General features: G+C 40.6%; 1 protein-coding gene across 2 annotated transcripts in view; it reads right to left on the reverse strand.

Moving 5' to 3' along the window:
* LOC140488149 (probable E3 ubiquitin-protein ligase HECTD4) overlaps nucleotides 1-21,761 on the reverse strand; it is a 291,859-nt gene that overhangs the window by 51,768 nt on the left and 218,330 nt on the right. For both annotated transcript variants that reach the window (XM_072587982.1, XM_072587981.1), the window contains exons 53-60: nucleotides 18,018-18,155; nucleotides 14,580-14,716; nucleotides 12,481-12,641; nucleotides 9,491-9,672; nucleotides 7,924-8,129; nucleotides 4,832-4,962; nucleotides 2,966-3,171; nucleotides 288-467 (exon numbers count right to left, since the gene is read on the reverse strand). In XM_072587982.1, coding sequence (XP_072444083.1) covers nucleotides 288-467; nucleotides 2,966-3,171; nucleotides 4,832-4,962; nucleotides 7,924-8,129; nucleotides 9,491-9,672; nucleotides 12,481-12,641; nucleotides 14,580-14,716; nucleotides 18,018-18,155 — 1,341 coding nt within the window. The remainder of the gene's footprint in view (nucleotides 1-287; nucleotides 468-2,965; nucleotides 3,172-4,831; nucleotides 4,963-7,923; nucleotides 8,130-9,490; nucleotides 9,673-12,480; nucleotides 12,642-14,579; nucleotides 14,717-18,017; nucleotides 18,156-21,761) is intronic.

Genomic DNA, 21,761 nt, shown 5'->3' on the forward strand with positions numbered 1-21,761 from the left:
CATGGAACATACTAGGTACGGTATCTTCAGAATGGATCTTAACTTGTAAAATCTTCAGTTATACAAGGGTTTCCAGCTGCTAGTACCAGCACACCAATTAGATCTAGCCAATTCTTGTACATTGCATGGTACTAACAAGTTACCTTTTCTCCGAATCGATTATAGAATTGATTCAGTTTTGTTTGGAATCGCGATGTCATTAGGGAGGTACATAAAAATTTACATTTACGAATAAAATATGTAAAAGATCCACACTCCTCAAATCTATTACTGGCAACTTGTCTTACCAAACAGTTCAACAACCTGCAGGAGAACTGATTCAGGAACGTCATCAAGTTCATCCTCAGATTTCCCATCACTTTCGCCAAGTTTCCATGTTAACAACTGTTCAGCAAATGCTAGCGCCAGAGGAAATTCCAGAGGCAACGAGTTTAACACCAGCACCGCACCAGGTGGTGGGGAGACACCTTGGTAGAGGAAATTGAAAATCAAATAAAACAGTTTACCAAAGAAAGTAAGAACAAGAACAAACATTTACAATAACAGAAAAGAGCTAGAGAGCAGAAAAAGGGTCTAAGCAAACTTTATTTTACTTGATAATTTAGTGAATAACTACCAAAGCCAATTGAAAAGGCAGCATTTTGCATATCTTTAAGCCATAGAGACTAGATAGTCTCAGGTTTAATTCCTAAACCAAGCAAAGCTTGGTTAAGTGAAGCACTACAATTGACTTCAAAATTTGGATTAAAGCTTGGAGAATAAAACTAGAGTATTCCTCCCTGATACTGGCAGGGCTATAAATAACAGTGGAACAGTGTCTGCAGATCAACCCCTTCCAGGCAGAGAATTTATTGAGAAAAATGCCAATTGAGGGGAATTGTTCTTTTAGGATCAAATCTTATTGCCCTGGATTCTGAGCGAAATGATAGCTAAATGGTTAGTTAACCCCACTAAAATATGGAAATCCAAAAACTGCTGTTAGTGATTCTTTGTTCAGACTGTTGAGGCCATTCTAGATTGAAATGAATTGGAAATTTATGAACTGATGACAATTTGTTGCCTCATACAGTCTGTGTGCAACAAAATCTTGAAAAGCATCGAGATTTTTTTTAAGACATGCAAAATTCATGATTACTGCGAAACAACTTGGTTGATCACAAAACAACAGTTATGTTTTGCATGATAATCTAAGATTTCACTTTTCTAAAAATAAATTTTTAAGTTTGACATTCTATCTTAACTCCAATTATTTATTTCACCATTTCTAAAAATTTAAAAGTGAAAGAATTCAGTGGCTTTTCTTCTTGGTTTGCTGTTCATACTTCAATGAAATGGTTGCTTAAACCTGCTCGATAACATTACAGCAGTTAGACACCTGAAGATCTCCTAGACTTTGTTTCAGATTTTTTGGGCAGCTTTCTTTGAGAAGCACTGTTGCTCTGCTTTCTGCAAAACCCGGCTGGGCCCCAGTTATGGCTGCCTCTTTGTCAGCTATGTCAGACAGTCCCTCTTTAATACCTACACAGGCACTGTGCCCCATCTCTTCCACTGTTACATTGATGACAGCATCAGCACAGCGTCCTGCACGCAGGCTGAACTGGAGCAGTTCATCAACTTTGCCCACAACTTCCACCCCACCCTCAGATTCACTTGGTCCATCTTGGACACCTCCCTCAACCTTTCTTAAACTCTCCACTTCCACCTTTAGCGACGATCTCCAGACAGACATTTACTACAAACCCAGAGACTCCCATAACTACTTGGACTTCACCTCCTCCCACCCAGTATCCTGCAAGAACTCCATCCTGTTCTCCCAATTCCTCCACCTCTGACGCATCTGCGCAGACGAGGAAACATTCCACTCCCAAGCATACCAGATGTCTGCCTATTTCGAAAAACATACTTTTCCTGTCATCTAGACAGCCCTCCACTGCACCACCTAAATTCCGTGTTCCACTGCTCTAAACCCCGTTCCCCCCTCCAAATGCAATAAAGACAGAGTCCCTTTGTCCTCACCTACCACCCCACCAGTCTCTGCAGTCAACGCATCATCCTTAAACATTTCTGCCATCTCCAGCTAGACCCCACCACCAAGAATATCTCCCCCTCCCAACACCCTTGTCTGCCTTCCTAAAGGACCCTTCCCCTCAACAGTCCTTGGTTTGCACCACTCTCCCTACCAAACCCCCTGAATCGCCAGGTATCTTCCTTGTGACTAGAAAAGATGCAAAACCTACCTGTACATTACCCCCCTCACCACCATCCAGGGCCCCAAACAGTCCTTCCAGGTGAGACAGAGGTTTACCTGCCTCTCTTCCAACCTAGTTTATTGCATCATGTGTTCCTGATATGGTCTTCTCTACATTGGGGAGACCAAACATAAACTGATGGAATGGTTTGCCAAGCACCTCAGCCAGGCCCACCGGGGCCAACCGGACTTCCCAGTCATCAACTATTTTAATTCCCCTTCCCACTCCCTTTCCAACATGACCATCCTTGGCCTCCTCCATTGCCACAACGAACCACACCGCAAAAATGGAGGAACAAGTCTTCATCTTCCACCTGGATAACCTATAGGTCGGAGGACACAGCACTGAGTTCTCCAATTTCAAACAACCACCCTTCCTTTCCCCGACTCCCTTCCCAGCCCCCTACTGGATTAATTTCTCCCAGTGACCAACCAGGTGGTACCCTCTGCCTGTCTTCACCTACCCCAAACTTCACCTGCCTGCCCCCACCACCCCCTTTACCTGCAGCTCCCCCTACACCCACCCCCAGTCCTGAAGAAGGGTTACACCAGAAATGTTGACTTCTCCACCTCCTGATACTTCCTGACTTACTGTGTTCCTCCAGCCTGTCTACTTCTGCAAAATCTAGCCCAATACGTTTTTGTAAAGTTTATGCTTTATTCTAATATTCAGTTAGTTATATGTATGTTGCAGGGGTATTCCTTTCTTAGGCATACCTAGTTTGACATGCAGTTTGTCAGTAGGGATGACAACAGAAGGATATTGGTTGGTGGTGGGAGGTGGAGTCAACCCTGTGTTGGTAGGTGATGCATCTTTCGGGTAACAGACAGTTTCTGTGAGGTTAAGTTGCCCATTTCTTCGTACTTTGTGACCAAGTCCATACACCAACACTCTAACCCAAGGAGCCTTATACAGAGAGGAACTAAATAATAAAAAGAAATGGAAAGGATAAGAATTATTTATAATTGTAAATCTTAGGCGGTCACCAAGTTTAAGTAGAGCACAGCCCTCACATTTCAAATAGGTGTTCTCCATACAAATTCCATAGCCATTAAAGCATTAGTTAAGCTTTTAAGACGCATGCTTATCAGTAGAACAATGGTTTAGCTCTCACATGTGGCAATGAACATTATGGAGCTGATCCATCAAATACAGGTAGTTCTTCTATAACGTGATGGTTGCGTTCTTGAGCAACCCCGCATTATAGAAAAATCACGCTTTAGAAACAGCATTTGAAGTGTTGGCAATGTAATCATCCATTACAGCCAACACACGTTTTAAAAGTTTGCACTTTAGAAACAGTGTCCCCAATTCGTCAATCGTGTTAGTGAATTTGCATTAACAAAACACGCGTTATAGCCAAACGATTGTACTGGTGAACTTTCCTATTTCTTTAAAGTGTAGGTAATTTGCTATTCCTTGAAGCTAAGTTTAGAGGAACCAGCACCTTGTTAACAGAAATATAAAAAGGGCTGTTGTAGGGGTGGCTCAGTGGTTAGCACTGTAGCCTCACAGCAGCAGGGTCCCAGGTTTGATCCCAGCCTTGGGGGACTGCTTGTGTGCAGTTTGCACATTCTCTCCTTGTCTGCGTGGGTTTCCTCCGGGTGCTCCAGTTTCCTCCCACAGTCCAAAGATGTGCAGGTCAGGTGAATTGGCCGTGCTAAATTGTCCATAGTGTTAGGTGCATTAGTCAGAGGGAAATGGGTCGAGGTGGGTTACTCTTCAGAGGGTTGGTGTGGACTGGTTGGGCTGAAGGGCCTGTTTCCACACTGTAGGGAGTCTAAACAAAACTGTGGGATAATCACTGATTTGCCTGGATCATGTGGGCCTGTTCTTTTTATGTAATGCATGACTGGTCAAATCTGTCATTACCAGCAATTAAACTACAATTTGATTTGCTTGGCAGCAGAAAAATATTGATAAAATAACCAAAATACTTATTTAATCAACTTGTTTTCACATGTTCCAACACACCTCCATGGAAAGGAGGATTTAAACTTCAGATATTTTTCATCAACACTTTCATGTATGTTATGACACATCTCTGCAGCAGATGGGAATTTTACCAGGCTTCCTGGACCAGACATAAGGGCAATAACGATGGACCACAAGAACCCTTGTAAAAATAATTTTTCATTCCATTCAGCCAGTAACCTTTGATATTTCTGTATGGTTTTGAACTGGAAGCCTTTATGATGGCAAGCTTAAGCAACAACTGGAATAATTAATTGGACAAAATCAAATTCAAACAGAGGGTGAAGATCTTTCCAAAAATGAATACAGCCCTATGGTGCAAACAAGTTCTTCAATTTTTGTAGCTGCAATCTAATCCAGCTCTAATTTAGATAATCATCAATTAAGACTAGGTCATTCAATCTTTACAGAAGTACAACCATTTCTTTACCTGTTGGAGAATGACTATAGTGTTTCATGTACTGCAGTAAAGAACCTATTTGGGTGTTGTGAATAAAATACAACATTTTCATAAAGTATCAAATGCAGCTGCAGGATTGAGGGACCAAATGTACAAGCTTAACTAAACATTGAAATCTCTTCTAAATGCTTATTTCAATCATACTTACTCTTTCCGAAAACCTGCTGGACTTTCCTTGCATGATACCATTACAAAGGCAGCCCCAGGAAAATGTACATCCATGCTCACTTTTGACTCTGTCACTGGGAACTCTTCAGATGGGAACTGTTCTGGTGAATGCTACAAGCAACAGCATTTGAAAAAAGCTCTGCTGTTACTGGACTTCTGATAAAAAGCAATTTTTATCCTCTTATAAACCCAAAACCACAGCAATATAAAATGACAAACACTAATTCTAAAATAAAGCAGAAAAACACAAAAACACAATCATCATTTGTCCAGTAGCTATTTATTCATCTCTTAAATCCATTAAGTTATTTACAGAAAATGTACCAAATTGAGAAAGCAAATTCTACATTGTCACAGCTTGAGCAATTGAGATAAACAGGGTGTGAGAGCGCTAGAGGATTCTCAAATCTGCCTAGTTGCATTGAATCATAAAACGTTTAGAAGGGACTGGATGTTTTTCCATCTTGCATATGTAACATGCAAAGGATGAAAGGTGGGGGATTTTAAGTGTGCCTCCTAAACAAAATATTATTTTCCTGCCTCGTGCTTACTGTTCTGTTTCAAAATGTTCTACATTCACAAGCTTTAGCAGCTGAAAAAAAACACGTATTTTAAAAGTTTTGAATATCAGAAAAGCACTGTTCCAGTGGCTGGAAAAGGTGCTGTCCACCACACTAATTCAATATTTGGGCACCATTTTATAGTTTCAATGCAGTATAAAATTGGCCTTTTTTGGCAATCTTATAAAAAAAGGTTTCAGCCATTTGCTCACTAGTGCAAGCTAAATGCTAAAATATCAAACATTATCCTGGTCAAAGCATTTCCTGTTGTTTATCTTGCAACTCATGAAAGGCCATTTGAGACAGTAAGGTGTATCAGTGGTTAGCATTGCTGCCTCACAGCACCAGGGACCTGGGTTCAATTCCACCCTCAGGCAACTGCCTGTGTGGAGTTCGCACATTCTTCCCACATCTGTGTGGCTTTCTGATGGATGCTCTGGTTTCCTTATACTGTCCAAAGACGTGCAAGTTAGGTGGATTGGTCATATTAAATTTCCCATGTTCAGGGATGTGTAGGTTTGGTGCATTAGCCATGTGAAATGTAGGGTTACGAGGAAAGGGCAGGGGGATGGTCTGGATGGGATGCTCTTTGGAGGTTCGGTGTGGACTTGTTGGGCCAAATGGTCTATTTCAACAGTGCAGGGATTCTACGGCCCCATGGTCACTCTTTGGACTGAAAATGTGCACCATATCTCAGATTACCCTCGAAGAAAAGGTTCGTCAAGAGCTTGATCAACAGGTGTAACTATCAACACATAGCGTTTTCATCACAAGCAAGATGCTGCCATTTAGACAAAAAGATGCTCTGCCTTTCACACAAATGAGTAACATGGCATATGCATTTCAGTGGCATTGTGCTATTAGATAAATAGGCTGCACATCCCAAAGACTGATTCTTTATATCAAACAGCATATCCTGTTAGCTGTTTACAATAAGCAAGGGTCAGACCAGACCCAACCAGCCTGCGCTTGCAACACTTATTGGGTATACAACCAACTTAGGCCTGTCAGTTGGGAGCACAGCATGGTATGATCGCACGACTCCAAGTTAAATATATTAACACACAGGTCCAGCTCTTTGCAGACAGAGAGAACACATACACATTTCACCTCTAAATGCAACAAAATAGATGATCTCTATTCTCTGGCCATTTCTCAAGGCAATGCCTTGACCAGTTAGAGGCAATATGCCTTACTTAAAATTTAACCAAAGCTTGGCAGTTAAACATCATAATTAACTAGTGCATTTTCCATGGCAACAACTCTACCAGAGTCCATTGCCATCCAATCAGTACTCTCCTTTACTGTGGTACTTCTTGCAAATTGCCCTGATGAACGCAATACCAAAGCTTCTACAAAAAAATCTGTTTTTCAGCAATACTATTTTTGTTAATATCTGTTCCTGAAACTGTCGAAAGTGCTAACACAGTTCACACACTATTCAGCTTGTGTTCCTTAAACTCATGTTCAACCACCTTGCAGCATGCCTCCCTCTCCCTCATCAGACTTTAGCTTCTAGCCTTGTCTTTCTTACTTCTAAGTCACTACAGGCCTCCTTTCAGGCCAGACTGCTTAGAAACGGTTAATATCAGTATCTCTCCTGATTTTTTTTTCTATCAAAGAATCTGCACACTGCCAGACTTCTGGATTGTTCTGACTTTGTGTTATTGGACTCCTAGAGCCAGACAACAGCAGCTGTTTTCCTCTTTTTGTCTGCTCTATTTACATCAAGGGTTTAAAGACCACATTTAAATGCATGTAAACAAAGTAAATCTTCAGATACTCCTGTACTACATTCATTACAAATCTAAAACAAACCCAAATGCATGTCTTCCCTTTCTTATCACTAAGGAGAAATTACATTTTTATACAAGTTCTACATCGTTCTTCCATTTTAGAACCTGAGCACTCAAACAGCACAGTTTGAAGCCTCAACATGCTATCTTGGAAAATCAGAGTAAAGACATACACAATTTAACATCGAGTATAGATTACTTCTAACACATTCTTGTTATTGGAGGAATGTTTACTCAAACATTCTACCTCTTGAGAAAAGCCACCAAACAAAAGAGTCAACCTGTATACTGCGAAATGAACTTTGAGGTATGGGTCCATCCTGAAACAGTAGATCAGTTCATATTTTACTCAATCTTTTAGAATATCTCAAAACTGTGGAGACCCTTCATTTTGCTGCTCCTACAATCTTGATGGTCTTAAAACTCATGATTGGTGCTGTCAATTAACTTCCAGGTATATTCTTTTAATCATGATTGTATTTAGCTGAATAGCTGTTGCCTCCAACCAAGTTTCTCAAGACATATCAAAAGGTTAGTGCCTCATTGGCTGACGTTACAGAGATACCTTTAAGGCACATGATCAATGAGACACCAAGGTACTGCATTTTAGTTATATAATAATATATAGAACTACTATAAAATAATAGTTACAAATATGGTTTAATTGAAAAAATGTTAAATTCAGATGCGTCAAATAGAAAGTGAAAAAATGCTACCTGTAAGAAAGAGCAGATCTGTTTTGTTAAATCCAACAAACTTTCTTCACCCTGGTGTAAGGCTCGTGTGATAGCAACTGTAAGCCATTCCCTAATGGAATTGGAGTTGCCCTGGTAGAACAGGTCAGTAGGAGAGCAGTTTTGACCCTGGTTACAATGCTGGAGGGACTGCGCCAAAAGAATTGAATTGGAGCTGATTGTTCCATCTGCAGGGGATGAAGAACAACAAATTTCTTAAACCATTTCTCCATGTTCTCTTTTTCATATAGAGTCTTAGTTTAAATACTTGGCATTACTAATTTTCTTTATGAATACTGCACCTACTCATTTATACACTCTCCACATACAGAATTGAACACACACAAACACTTCTTGGCAATGGAGAGATATCAACTAGGATCTCAATTATTTGTGGCTCCCAACTTCATTGATCCCAATGTCATTTAAATGGTCTAAAGGGGCTATACCAGTTAGAGAAACTTACTCCTTTACAATACACCACAAAACAAATTTCTTATTCACCAGTCCAGACAACAGACCAAGGGAAGATGAAAAAAAGCTAAAAAGCTAAAGTGTCTCAATATGCCACTCCCATGCACTTCTAATGAATAGCTTACTAAACAATTAAAAAAAACAGACCACAACAGGATTACATGAACTAGGAGGACCTGGTCGGTACTAAGACAAATAAATAATAAAATTTAATTTAGAAAAATATTAAGACTATCATTAATAGTATCAACTGTCAGGTATCATTTACTTTGCTCATTCTTACAGTTGAGGTATGGAAAATAGTACAACATTGACAATGAATTATGGCTGCTGCTTTAATACAAAGGTTACACTATCAAACTGGAAACAAATAGAAAATATCAGCTCATTCTTAACATTCAGCACTGAAAACTGTTATATAGGAAATATTCTTTACACAAAGAGCTAGAAAGGAATAAAGCTGAATGTTCGTGTCGCAGATTTTAAAGTATTTTTTCTATTTCCCATTCTGCAGCCAGGAGAACCAAGTAAATTCAACTTGTCCTCTTATAAAAAACCAAAAAGATCTGCAGATGCTGTAAATCGGAAAGAAAACAGAAATAGCTGGAAAAGTTCAGCACGCCTGACAGCATCACTAGAGAGAAAACACAGTTAACGTTTTAGGTCAAGTGACCTTTCCTCAGAACAGCCACTTGATCCAAAACAAACTCTGATTTCTCACTAGTGATGCTGCCAGACCTGGTGAGCTTTTCCAGCAAGTCCTGTTTTTGTTTGTGTTCTTTTATATTGCTTGGTATACAGCTAAAAAAAACAAACAGTATTGTAGCTAACTTGTCGACAGATTTTCATCTTTATGCTCACTTTTCACTTTTCAATTCATTTGTTTTGATGTGCTAATAAGATGTAAAATTGCCAACAAATATTAGCACCTAAAAGTTGAACAGAAGTTTGTTCCTTTCCCAAACTGCTGCATCAGGAAGGGGACAGATCCTGAACAAGCTGCAATTATTTTATATTACTTGAAAATTTACAGTCAGTTTATCATTCAGCTTCACATCAGTTTGTCATCACGAACCTGAGAGTGGTGGGGCCAGAAGTTGATTGGACAACAGCTGCAGATGCTCCAATGTGATGTCACGAACAGCAGGGATATGGAACAACCGGGTGAAAGTGTGGGGTGACTTGGGAGCAAAGATGTTCAGCAATGCCATCCGACAATAGAGTCTAGCCAAAGAAGCCTCACAGCGCAGTAACTCTCTAAGCAGTTATGAAAAAGTGAAAACATACCAAAGAGATTTGAAAACAAATCAGGAACAATCAAGAACATAAGATTTATAATAGTCTATCAATTACTGTACAAATTGCATCCCCGCTGTCCCCACATTTATTAACTACATAATTTGGTGGTGATAGATCAATTGTTTGGAGGTTAGGGATAAATATTTTCTATTGCCACTTTATCATTTTTTCAATCCAATGAACACTTGTATTAGACTGAAGAATGAAACTGGAAACTCATTTTGCTCACTTTATTCAGTGAACCAGCAAGAGTTTCACCAGCATCTTGTTGCAGTGCAGGTGATATACAAGGCAAAGAGAGACAAACAACACAAAAAGGATGTGAAGATGTGATTTTCATCAAATAAATCTTGTCAAAAGTTGATCATTTTGGACAATCATTTGAGAACAAAGGCAGTGCAGAGAATGCATGTAACCACTTAGATGCAACTGCTGTTTTAAAGAAAAAATTAAAGAGGATATGAGAAATCTAAATATTCTGTTCACATTTCATGTGTCAGAATGTGCAGCCTTTGTCACTTGGTGCACTTTTAAAAAATCATTTTCAACTTTGTATTAGACTTCTGTTCTACGTTTTTGAGGGAAATGAGCAAGAGTTACTGAAATTTGAAGTGAGCACCAATAACATCAGTAAGGGAAATGAAGGACTCAACTTTTGATGCTGAAAGTGATTAGGCTTTAAGAACTGCTTCAGGTAATGGTCATTTTGCTTACAACACTGAACTCCATGGATAGTTTATTAAAGAAAAGGAATGCTGTGCACTTACTCTCAATCTGTGAATACTTTTCTTCCCACAGACCTTAAATGCATTAAAGCTAACCTGATCCAACGTTCAGTAGTTTTGGCAAAGTGATCCACATAGACCAGGAAAATGTCAGGTTCAACTTCCAATGCGTGTTGTTTTGGCCAAGAAGCCAGGGGAAACAATGGGAAGATCAACTGGCTTGAAGCCACTAGCTCAAGGAGGAGGAAAAGAAATATAGTTGGTATACTTTCTGATTGCCCACTATTCAATACATAGTCTTCCAAAATGGCAATCACAGAAAAATACTAGTATGTAATGGAAAAACCTGCTAACACACTTGCCCAGGAACATACAAACGGGCAAGAAGAATTTCTGACAAATTCAGAGGAGGAGGAGGAGGAAGTTAAAATAAGTGAAATCACACAGTATTAGGTTACAACATCACGATAGACTTTTGCCACTTTAAAGGAACAAACATCTGGTATGTTTCACTTACTGTACACCTTTTTGTTTAAATTGACAACTAAATTGAAATGCCAAAGTGCAATGTAGAGATTTTAACTTCAAGCAGAAAAATAAACTTATCAGAAGATATCACAACTTTAGGTTTGAAAGCCTGTTTACTGTTTGTGAGAAGATTTGTAGCTCGGGTGCTGGTTGTTGTGGTTCTGTTCGCCGAGCTGGGAATGTGTGTTGTAGACGTTTCATCCCCTGTCTAGGTGGCATCCTCAGTGCTTGGGAGCCTCCTGTGAAGCCCTTCTGTGATGTTTCCTCCGGCATTTATAGTGGTTTGAATCTGCCGCTTCCGGTTGTCAGTTCCAGCTGTCTGTTGCAGTGGTCGGTATATTGGGTCCAGGTCAATGTGCTTACTGATAGAGTCTGTGGATGAGTGCCATGCCTCTAGGAATTCCCTCGCTGTTCTCTGTTTGGCTTGTCCTATAATAGTTGTGTTGTCCCAGTCGAACTCATGTTGCTTGTCATCTGCGTGTGTGGCTACTAAGGATAGCTGGTCGTGTCGTTTCATGGCTAGTTGGAGTTCATGGATGCGGATCGTTAGCCGTCTTCCTGTTTGTCCTATGTAGTGTTTTGTGCAGTCCTTGCATGGGATTTTGTACACTACATTGGTTTTGTTCATGCTGGGTATCAGGTCCTTCGTTCTGGTGAGTTGTTGTCTGAGAGTGGCTGTTGGTTTGTGTGCTGTTATGAGTCCTAGTGGTTGCAGTAGTCTGGCTGTCAGTTCGGAAATGCTCTGGGAAAGACAACGGAATGAGGACATGCCGCAACCCAAAGGACTAGCCACACTACTATACATCAAGAGCATTTCCGAACTGACAAGCAGACTAAGATAAAAGGTAGGGAGGAGGGACTTGGGGGAGGGGCGTTGGAAATGCGATAGGTACCTAAGTCCCTCAAGTCCCTCCTCCCTACCTTTCATCTTAGCCTGCTTGGCACACTTTCCTCATTCCTGAAGAAGGGCTCATGCCCAAAACATCGATTCTCCTGTTCCTTGGATGCTGCCTGACCTGCTGTGCTTTTCCAGCAACACATTTTCAGCTCTGAGCTCCAGCATCTGCAGTCCTCACTTTCTCCTGTCTTCCTAAAAATTGTACTATAGATTTACGGCCATGAGGGGGGGAAAAACATCGCTACATTAAGAAAATAAAGCTAATATTAGTGATAGCAATACAAAGAGGGCTTTACTGTTTCTTTACAGGTCATGCCAATGTTCTGCTTTCTTATGGTTTTATTTGGTGCGTTTTAAAATTGACTGACATTTATGGTGGATATGTGTAAGTACATCAAAAGCTAAATTTATGCTTGGTAAGTGCACAGCGTTCCAATAATTTAACCTGTGTAATTTCATTCTAAACAAAATCACTGACTCAGCTTAATGGAATTGCAGTGGGTTGCATGTCCACTGCATGTGATAAGCGCTAATCTCAGGTGGAAGCATTGGTTTCAGGTCTTCAAACTGGACGTTACATTTCAAACTTTTATTTTAAAGCGAAGTATCACTCACTTGTGTATCTGGATGTTTGTGTTGTCCAGAGTAACTAGTCCATAAGCAGCTGTGCGTCTGTATCCCGCAGGAGGGCGCTCCAGCATATCAATTGGGTACCAATAACGAACCAGCACACCTTCACTTCTTAAGTACGTCTCCACCTGAACTAATTCATTCACCTAAATTGGGGAAAATGAATGGAATGGTTGTTTTACGTGGACCATAATAGCAGTAGTAGTGTTTTATTAAATAGCAACAGCAATGTCAATAGACAAATAGGTGAAAAACTAGAATCGAAGATGACTTATGCTTACAATGGCAGGAAGGGATCTTGCACTACAGTAACAGCACATCTTCCTTATCTAAGTAGGCACCAGAGAAAACTTTGCATTTTTGACAACTCAGTTACTGATATCAGTTAGAAGAAAGTGAAGACTGCAGATGCTGGAGATCAGAGTTCAGAGTGTGATGAGAGATACATTCAAAGGGATGGGGCTGGGGGAAGGTAGCTGAGAATGTGATAGGTAGATGAAGTTGGGAGGAGAAGGTGATAAGTTGGAGAGGAGGGTGGAGAGGATAGATGGGAAAGGTGATGGACAGGTCAAGAGGGCTGTGTTGAGTTTGAGGCTTGGGACTGGGATATTGTGAGGGGAGGGGAACTGAAGAAACTGGTGAAGTCCACATTAATCTCATATGGTTGCAGGGTCCTAAGACAGAAGATGAGGCGTTGGATGGTTAGGGTTTGTCAATAGAAGCCCAGGACCTGCACTGGCGGACTGGGAGGGGAAGTTAAAGTGTTCAGCTACGGGGCAGTGGGGTTGGTTTATGCGGGTGTCTCAGAAGTATTTCTCTGAAATGATCCGTAAGTTGGCGTCCAGTCTCCCCGATGTAGAGGAGACCACATTGAGTGTAACGAATACAGTCGTTGACATTGGTTGGGGTGCAAGTAAATTTCTCTCAGATGTGGAAGGATCCTTTGGGACCTTGGATGGATGTGAGTGGGGAGGTGTGGGCGCAGGGTTTGCGCTTCCTGTGGTGGAGGGGAAAGGTGCCAGGAGGGGGGTGTGGGCGAAAAAGAGGGGAGAATGGATCTGAGTTGCAGAGGAAATAGTCTCCAAGAACACTGATAGGAGTGGGGAGGGAAATGTATCCTAGTGGTGGAGTCTGTTTGTTGGTTATACTGATATCAGTTGATGAACAGGAGATCCAGTCCCAGTTTCTGTCTGGCCCCAAAAGATACAATGCACTGGTCCCTCATTCTGCTGCATTTATAGCCAATGAAATTTATTTGTCTCTCTACCTCTTGGCCAAAAGGCCTTGGTTCGACACCTACCTCGTCTGAAAAGTGTGTCTTACATCTGAACAGGATGAATTAAAACATCAAAAAGTGATTGCTTTTCCCCTTCTCTTCAGTGCTCTATACTGGTCATTTTGAGGGTTTGGTATAAAGAGTGTATTAAAAAGTTCACCCACTCCAAAAGATAGTTTTATAGAAGTAGCCCAAATTTACTTGGGCACTTGTCATTGCTCTCTACTTGAGTTGCCTGAAACAGCCTTTTCCGAAACAAAAGATTCCAAATTTTGTTGTGAATAATTGACTTAAAGTGCTCACTACCACTAGAAAATTGTGTAGTTCTTAAACATACAGATGTGGAAATGGCTAATTACATTATCATTAAGTCACTTTCTTGCATTCTTCTATCGAGCTTCAGAATGTGCCTTTTCATTCACAACTGAAATAAGCATTTCAACATTTCATGTATTTTAAACACTGAAGCATGGCTCATGTGGTGTCAAAAACAATAAGAATAATTGCAGGCACACAGTTTTCTGACATTCTGTAGAACAAGACAACCAGTGCTCCCACTTTCTAATTTTCTTCAGCTTATATATCTTCCTTATCTAGTAAGACACTGAGCAAAACCTTATGTATTACCAACCCAGAGTCACTGATATCAGTTGCTGAACATGAGGTCCCAATCAAAAGTTCCAGCTTCTGTCTGCCCCAAAAGATACGACACGCTAGTCTCACATTCTGTTGCATTAATAGCACATCGGAAATTCATTTAATGAATTCAGGTAATTACTGCTCTCGACTCAAATGTTTTGTAACTTACCGTGTCAACGTCAAGAACAACTCCATTCAAGCCAAAGGTTTTCATCATTCCTCGGATGGCAAACTTTGGTAAAGCAGTACCACCAGTGCTGCTGTTGAGATTATTACTATCTGGGTACCGGATCACCACTGTTAGGCCTGTAAGAAACAGATGACCAATTATATGATACTGGTATTGGAACAATTGTGCCCACAATTGAGAAAGGTGATTTGATAGCGGTGTCCAAGATGATGAGGGGCATAGATACAGTGAATAGTCAGAGACTTTTTCCCAGCGAGGAAGGTTTAGGGGAGATGTCAGAAGTAGGTTCTTCACACAAGAGTGGTGGGTGTGGAATGCACTGTCAGCAGTGGCAGTAGAGTTAGCTACATTAAAGGACATTTAAGTGACTCTTGGATAGGTACATTGCTAATAGTGAAATGAAGGGTATGTAGGTTAGTTTGACCTTGGAGTAGGAGAAAAGGTCAGCACAACGCCGAGGGCCAAAGGGCCTGTTGTATGTTCTAATAGAGGGCAGGTTTACATTAATTCTGGACCATACTGGGTCCTTTAAAACAATGTAAAACAATGTCAGCTCAGATCATTAATAAAGCACAGTTGGTCTAGACCAGTGTTGCTCAAAAGTCACGATGAGGACTCACAGTGCTGTCAATGATACTTACATTAACCCCTATTGCTACTATACTGAAAATGACTGTGACTTTTGATTGCATTGCTGAAAGACGTCCTCTAACAAAAGCAATTCTGTTTGATAAAACAGAGCGCAAGTGCTATGTGAAAATGGCATTGTAACAGGGGCCTTCCCAGTCCAGCCCTTCAATTCCTCTCAGCCATGTAATGGATTCATCCCACCCATCGACCAACCAGGTCGTAACCTCTACCTGTCTCCATCCATCTCCCCTTCCCTTCCCCCTCCCATCTGCAGCTCCCCTTACACCCACCCCCAGTTCTAAAGAATGGTTACACCCGAAACATTGACTTCTCCACCTCCTGATACTGCCTGGCTTGCTGTGTTCTTCCAGTCTCCTGCTTGTCTACCCTGTAACAGGTAAAATAAGGAAACTAATGGGCACAGAACCAAAAGCAAACAGAGCCACAGAATCAAACAGCATGGAAACAAACACTTTGGCCCGACTTGCCCAATGCCGGTCAGACATCCCAATCTGACCTAGTCTCAATTTCCAACATTTGGCCCATATCCCTCTAAACCCTTCCTATTCATACACCTATCCAGATGTCTTTTAAATGCTGTCATTGTACCTGCTTCCACCACTTACTCTGGTAGCTCATTCCTGATCGAATTCAGTATAAAGGACAAAGCAAGAACAACAGCACAGGGATGGGCTCTTCGGCCCTCCAAGTCTGCACCAACACATTTTGCCCTTCCAATCTAAAATTTTCTTCACTTAGACAATCCGTATTCCTCTATTCCTTTCCTATTCAAGTATTCGTCCGGATGCTTCTTGAATGTTGCTATAGTACTTGCTTCCTCTACCTCCTCTCGCAAACTGTTCCAGGCACTCAACATACTGAGTGAAAAACGTGCCTCACACATCACACAACCCTCACATCTTGAACCTGTGCCCCTAGTAATTGACCCCTCCACCCTGGGAAAAAGCCTCATACTTTCTACTCTATCCACACTATTCACAATCTAATAAACTATGAGGTCTTCCCTCAACCTCCTGCATTCCAGTGAAACAATCCCAGTCTATCCAACATTTCCTTATAGTTAAAATCCTCCATACCAGGCAACATCCTGGAGAAATTTTTCTGTACCCTCTCCAAAGCATCCACATCCTTCTGGTAATGTGGTGACCAGAACTGTACATAATATTCCAAGTGTGGCCTAACTAATGTTTTGTAAAGCTGCAGCATCATTTGTCTATTGTTTATACTCAATGCTCCTTCCAATGAAAGCAAGCATGCCACTGATTTTTTTGGCTAGCTTATCTGCCTGAGCTGCCACCTTCAGTGATCTGTAGACCTGCACACCCAGATTCCTCTGCATATCAATACTCTTAAGTGTTCTGTCATTCACCGTACAATTTCCACCTGTACTTGACCTCTCGTTTGTCTGGATTAAATTCCACCTGTAATCTTTCTGCCCATGCTTTCAACTGATCTATATCCTGCTGTATCCTCTAACAATCCTCCTTACTATCTGCCACTCCACCAATCTTTGTATCATCTACAAACTCACTAATTAGACCAGCTACATTTTCATCCAAATCATTTACATAGATTATGAACGGCAGAGGTCCCAGCACTGATCCCTGTGGCACATATCTAATCACAGCCCTCCATTCCAAAAAAAACATCTTTCCACCACTACCCTCTATCTCCTATGACTAAGGCAGGTCTATATCCACCTTGCCAGCTTACCCCGATACCATGTGACTTCACCTTTTGTAGCAGTCCGCCATGAGGGACCTTGTCAAAGACTTTACTGAAGTCCATGTAAACAACATCAATCACTTTTCCCTCAAACACCTTCATCACCTCCTTAAAAAACTCAATCAAGTTAGTGAGACACAACCTCCCCCGCACAAAATCATGCTGTCTATTGCGAATAATAGAATTTGCTCCCAAATGCATATAGATCTTGTCCCTGAAAACCTTTTCCAATAATTTCCCTACCACCACCTGTAAGACTAACAGGCCTGTAATTTCCAGGATTATCTTTGATATCCTTCATAAACAATGGGACAACATTGGCTATTTTCTTGTCCTCTGGGACCTCAACTGTGGTCAAAGAGGATGCAAAGATGTCTGTCAATTCTCCAATAATTTGTTCTCTTGCCCCTCTCAATATTCTTGGACAGATTCCATCAGGATCTGGGGACTTTGATATCTACCTTAATAGTTTTTAAGATGCACAAAACCTCTTCTTTTTTAATAGCAAAAAATTCATCACTCCCTTCCCTGAAATCATCTTCCACCAACTCCTTCTCCTTGGTGAATACTGACAAAAATTTCATTTAGGAACTCACCTCCCTTTCTGGCTCCACACAGATTCCCTACTTTGTCCTTCAGTGGGCCAACCATTTCCCTGGCTACCCTCTTGCATTTTATATATGTATAAAAACCATTGGGATTCTCCTTAATCCTGTTTGCTAATGACTTTTCATGACCCTGTTTAACTATTCTAATTCCTTGTTTAGGTTTTTTCCTCCTTTCCTTATATACTTCAAGGGCTTCATCAGTTCCCATCCTCCTAGACCTTACATATGCTTCCTTTTTCTTTCTGACCAAGATATAACATCCCTGGTCATCCAAGGGTCTTGTAACTTGCCATACCTAGCCTTCATTCTCACAGGAACATGCTGTTCCTGAGGTGTCATTTGAAATACTCCCAGTGGTCAGGGGCTAATTCAGGGACTTGAACTACAAACTACACAATAAATCCAATAAGCTTTATACAAGACAAATAACTACCTTTTCGAACTTTATCAGTTGTGAATTTATTGGCTTCATCTTTAATGTCTTCAATGGTTGGGAGGTAGAGATCTCTAGGTATGCCACCATTTTCTTCATAAAGGAACTCGACAGTCTGACGAGCAATATCTACCATACCTGTTGAAAACCAAACATCCATTTTAAGATTATAACAATTTATTAGACATACCTGAACAGAACCATAAAATCTTACAAACATTACAATAACATTTTAAATATCTGGCTAATATTAATGCCTGAATATCTTCACTCTAGTTGGAAGAAATTTAATGATCGATCTTGGCTTTAATCTTCATTGTACGTGCCTACCATTCGCCAGCAGTTGTTCAGATATTATCAAATTGGTTTATATAAATTCACATTGTGTTTTTAGTGCTAAGTGAAACACGTTAAGATTCATCACTGTCTCAGTGTGCATGCTGCAATTATTTAAAGGTAAAAGTAAAGACGTCATAGTCTCAAAGCACCACAGGGTTGCCCTCTCATTAAAGAGATATGACTAGTTTAACCTGAGGTTTACTACATCTCATGCAAGGGACGAAGTAGGAAAGAAGAGTCCTTCATCATAACTTCCTCCAGTGCATAAATTGAACCCACGTTGGGGTTTTCACTTTGCATTGCAAACCAGCCTCCCGAGCAAACTGACTCCCTAAAATTATGAAACGTGTGCTGCCACAATTGACATCCAAGTTTGAAACAAAATGTGAAATACATCCTTGGGAAGGAAGTACGAGGAAATGACATAGTACACATAATCCTTGGGTCCACTGACAATTAGTCTGAATGTGCATCTAAAAAATTCTGACTATAACCATTCCAGCCCCTGAATGACATGGGCATTAGTGAGTCAGTTGGTAAAATATGACAAGATTGTAAAATATTAAATTCTTAAGGCGAATTTAAAAAATAAGCTTTTTTCCACCTTTGATTTATTGCCAGAATATTGTTCGCGAGCAATGAGAGGCCTAATTACATGCATTAAAATCCAATTCTTACCTGCACCTCAGTTATATTGTTTGCTATTTTGCCAGGCAATGGAGACAAACAAGAGTTACAATTCCCAACATGAAAATCTGAGTGGCTAACTGGTAACTCCGGCTCATTGCTTGTTCCTCAATATCTCAGGGAATGCTCCACGGACAACAACAGCCTGCGGTCTTCAAGCACGGAGACTGGCATCAAACATCACATCATGACATGTCGCTGACTCATTTAGAATATAACACACCAATTCAATATTGCATTCTGGAATGCACCAACACCTTTCATGACAATATGACTGACAGACCACTATTTTCAGGGACAGACACCCATCTCATGCATCAGATCAGGGTGCATCTCAGTGCTCCGAGCTTGCTCTCTTCACACACACACACTCAACGACGACAGCTGCTTAGAGCATTGCTACCTTGCATCTTATTCAGAACTTACACAGCCTTATAATAGTTCTCTTTTGCCCTGCTTTTCCATGCAGACTGACAAAAACTGGCAGCTCGTCATGCTTGCCAGCAATAATCAGTAAAGGGAATTGACGTGTTCCTGTATAGCACTTTGCTACATCAAATATCAAACAACACTAACTACCACTAGAGGTGCGCTAATCCCAAATTCCTGCACTTGTCCCATATTCTTGTATTTTTTGATATTTCAAGAGTTTATCTAATTTTTTTTTCCAGTTTAGAAGGTTTCCATCTTCCATTGCATTCTCAGGCAGTGCATTTGACATTCTCACAGCCCTCTGAGTGATATTGTTTTTTTCTCAAATCCCCTCTGAATTTCCTGCTCCTTATTCTAAAACCATGCCCCCCTCATGGGTGACCTCTCAACCATACCCCCCAAGTTATAAATAGCTCAATCCAGTTTCCCCCTCAGCTTTTATGCTCTGAAGTAAACAATCCAAATAATACGTCGTTAAGAGGTATATTTATATTTCATATGTTAAAAAGAAAGGTTGATACAGAGATGCCAAGCTGTCTTCTCCAAAGCCAATAAAATAAACGGTTTGAGAGACCTTGAGTCTTTTTAAAATAAAAGTTGGAACAATGGTAACAGCCTGAATGGGTGGGGTCAAGCTCCCACAGAACCAGGAATTTTTTTTTTTAAGTTTTAGCTTTCAGTTGTGGCTGAGGTCTTGAATCTGAGAGCTCTTATTGCTCTCTGTTACAGCTAAAACTTGAGGTTCTCTTCTTGCTGCTAGAATGAGGCAGTCTATTTTACTGAATTTGCCTTTTGCCAAGTGTTTATGGAATGTTACTACATTGGAAGTTAGCTAGTAGTATTTTACATATATTATTTTATTAAGCATTTTGGTAGAATTACAATTAAGCCATTTTATTTTTATTTTGTCTGTACTTTAATTATAGTACAGTAGCGCCTCGACTTACGAACTTAATCCGTTCCGGGAAGTTCGCGAACTGAATCAATTTTCCCATTGTTCGGATATTTACAGAGTCTTTTCTCTTTTTTTATCTCTTGGAGGTTGATGATGCCACAAGAAAACGATCCAGAGAAATTTGTTTTTTTTCTTTGTTGCAGATTTTTCTGAAAATGGGACATTACATTGTCATTTAAAATGTTCACTGCTCTGTTGGTCACAGTTTTGTTAGGGTGATGCCTCTCAACAAAAGCCTGCATTTCACTCCATTTGCTACAAATGTCTTTGATTTGAACACTTGATACATCTTCCCTCTCCTTCCTGCTCTCCAGAATGCTCCTGCTGCATAACCTTCACCTGCTCCTGTTGCAATTCAACAAGATCTTCTGTGCTGAGTTCTTGTCTGTGGTCCTCCACCAGTTCTGCCACATCATCCTCATCAACCTCCAAGCCCATATTTTGGCCCAGGGTCACAATCTCATTCACTACATTTACTGATGTCTCCTCCTCAAAACCCTCGAAGTCTCTCTCAGGTACACAATCTGGCCAAAGTTTCCTTCAGGCCGACTGCAAAGTATGGAAAGAGAGCTCGTTCCATACCTTATCAATAAGGCTTATGCAGTGGAAGATATTGAAGTGGTCCTTCCAGTAGTGACCAAGGATCAAATCTGTGTCGATGGTGACCTGGAAACACCTGGCAAACAGAGCCTTCGTACATAATTTTTTCAAATTTGCAATGACATTCTGGTCCATGGGTTGGATGAGAGGAGTGGTGTTGGGAGGAAGGAACTTTAATTTTATGAAGTTGTATTCAATGTCCAAGTTTTCTTCCAAATTTAGAGGATGGGCAGGAGCATGTCCATTACTAAAAGACACTTAAGTGACAAACTATTTGTTTCAGGATATTCTTTGACAGCTGGTGCAAAAACTTCCGTCAATCATTCCATAAAAATCATTCACGTGACCCAAGCCTTGCTATTCGCCCTCCACATTACCGGGAGTTTAGCCTTCAACACATTATTGCCTTTAAAAACGCGAGGATTTTCAGAGTGGTATACTAATAGAGGCTTAATCTTGCAATCCCCACTTGAATTTGCACACAATAAAAGCGTTAACCTGTCCTTTATTGGTTTGTGGCCCGGTAATGCCTTCTCCTCTTGGGTTATGTAGGTTCTTTTCGGCATTTTTTTTCCAGAAAAGTCCAGTTTCATCACAGTTAAAAACTTGATGTGAGACATAACCTTCATTTTCGACAAATTTATTGAATTCCGTCACAAAGTCCTCCGCTGCCTTTTTGTCCGAACTAGCCGCTTCTCCATGCCTTATTACACTATGGATTTCAGTTTGTC

The sequence above is a fragment of the Chiloscyllium punctatum genome, chromosome 17 (genome assembly GCF_047496795.1).
Source record: "Chiloscyllium punctatum isolate Juve2018m chromosome 17, sChiPun1.3, whole genome shotgun sequence".
Lineage (NCBI taxonomy): Eukaryota > Metazoa > Chordata > Chondrichthyes > Orectolobiformes > Hemiscylliidae > Chiloscyllium > Chiloscyllium punctatum.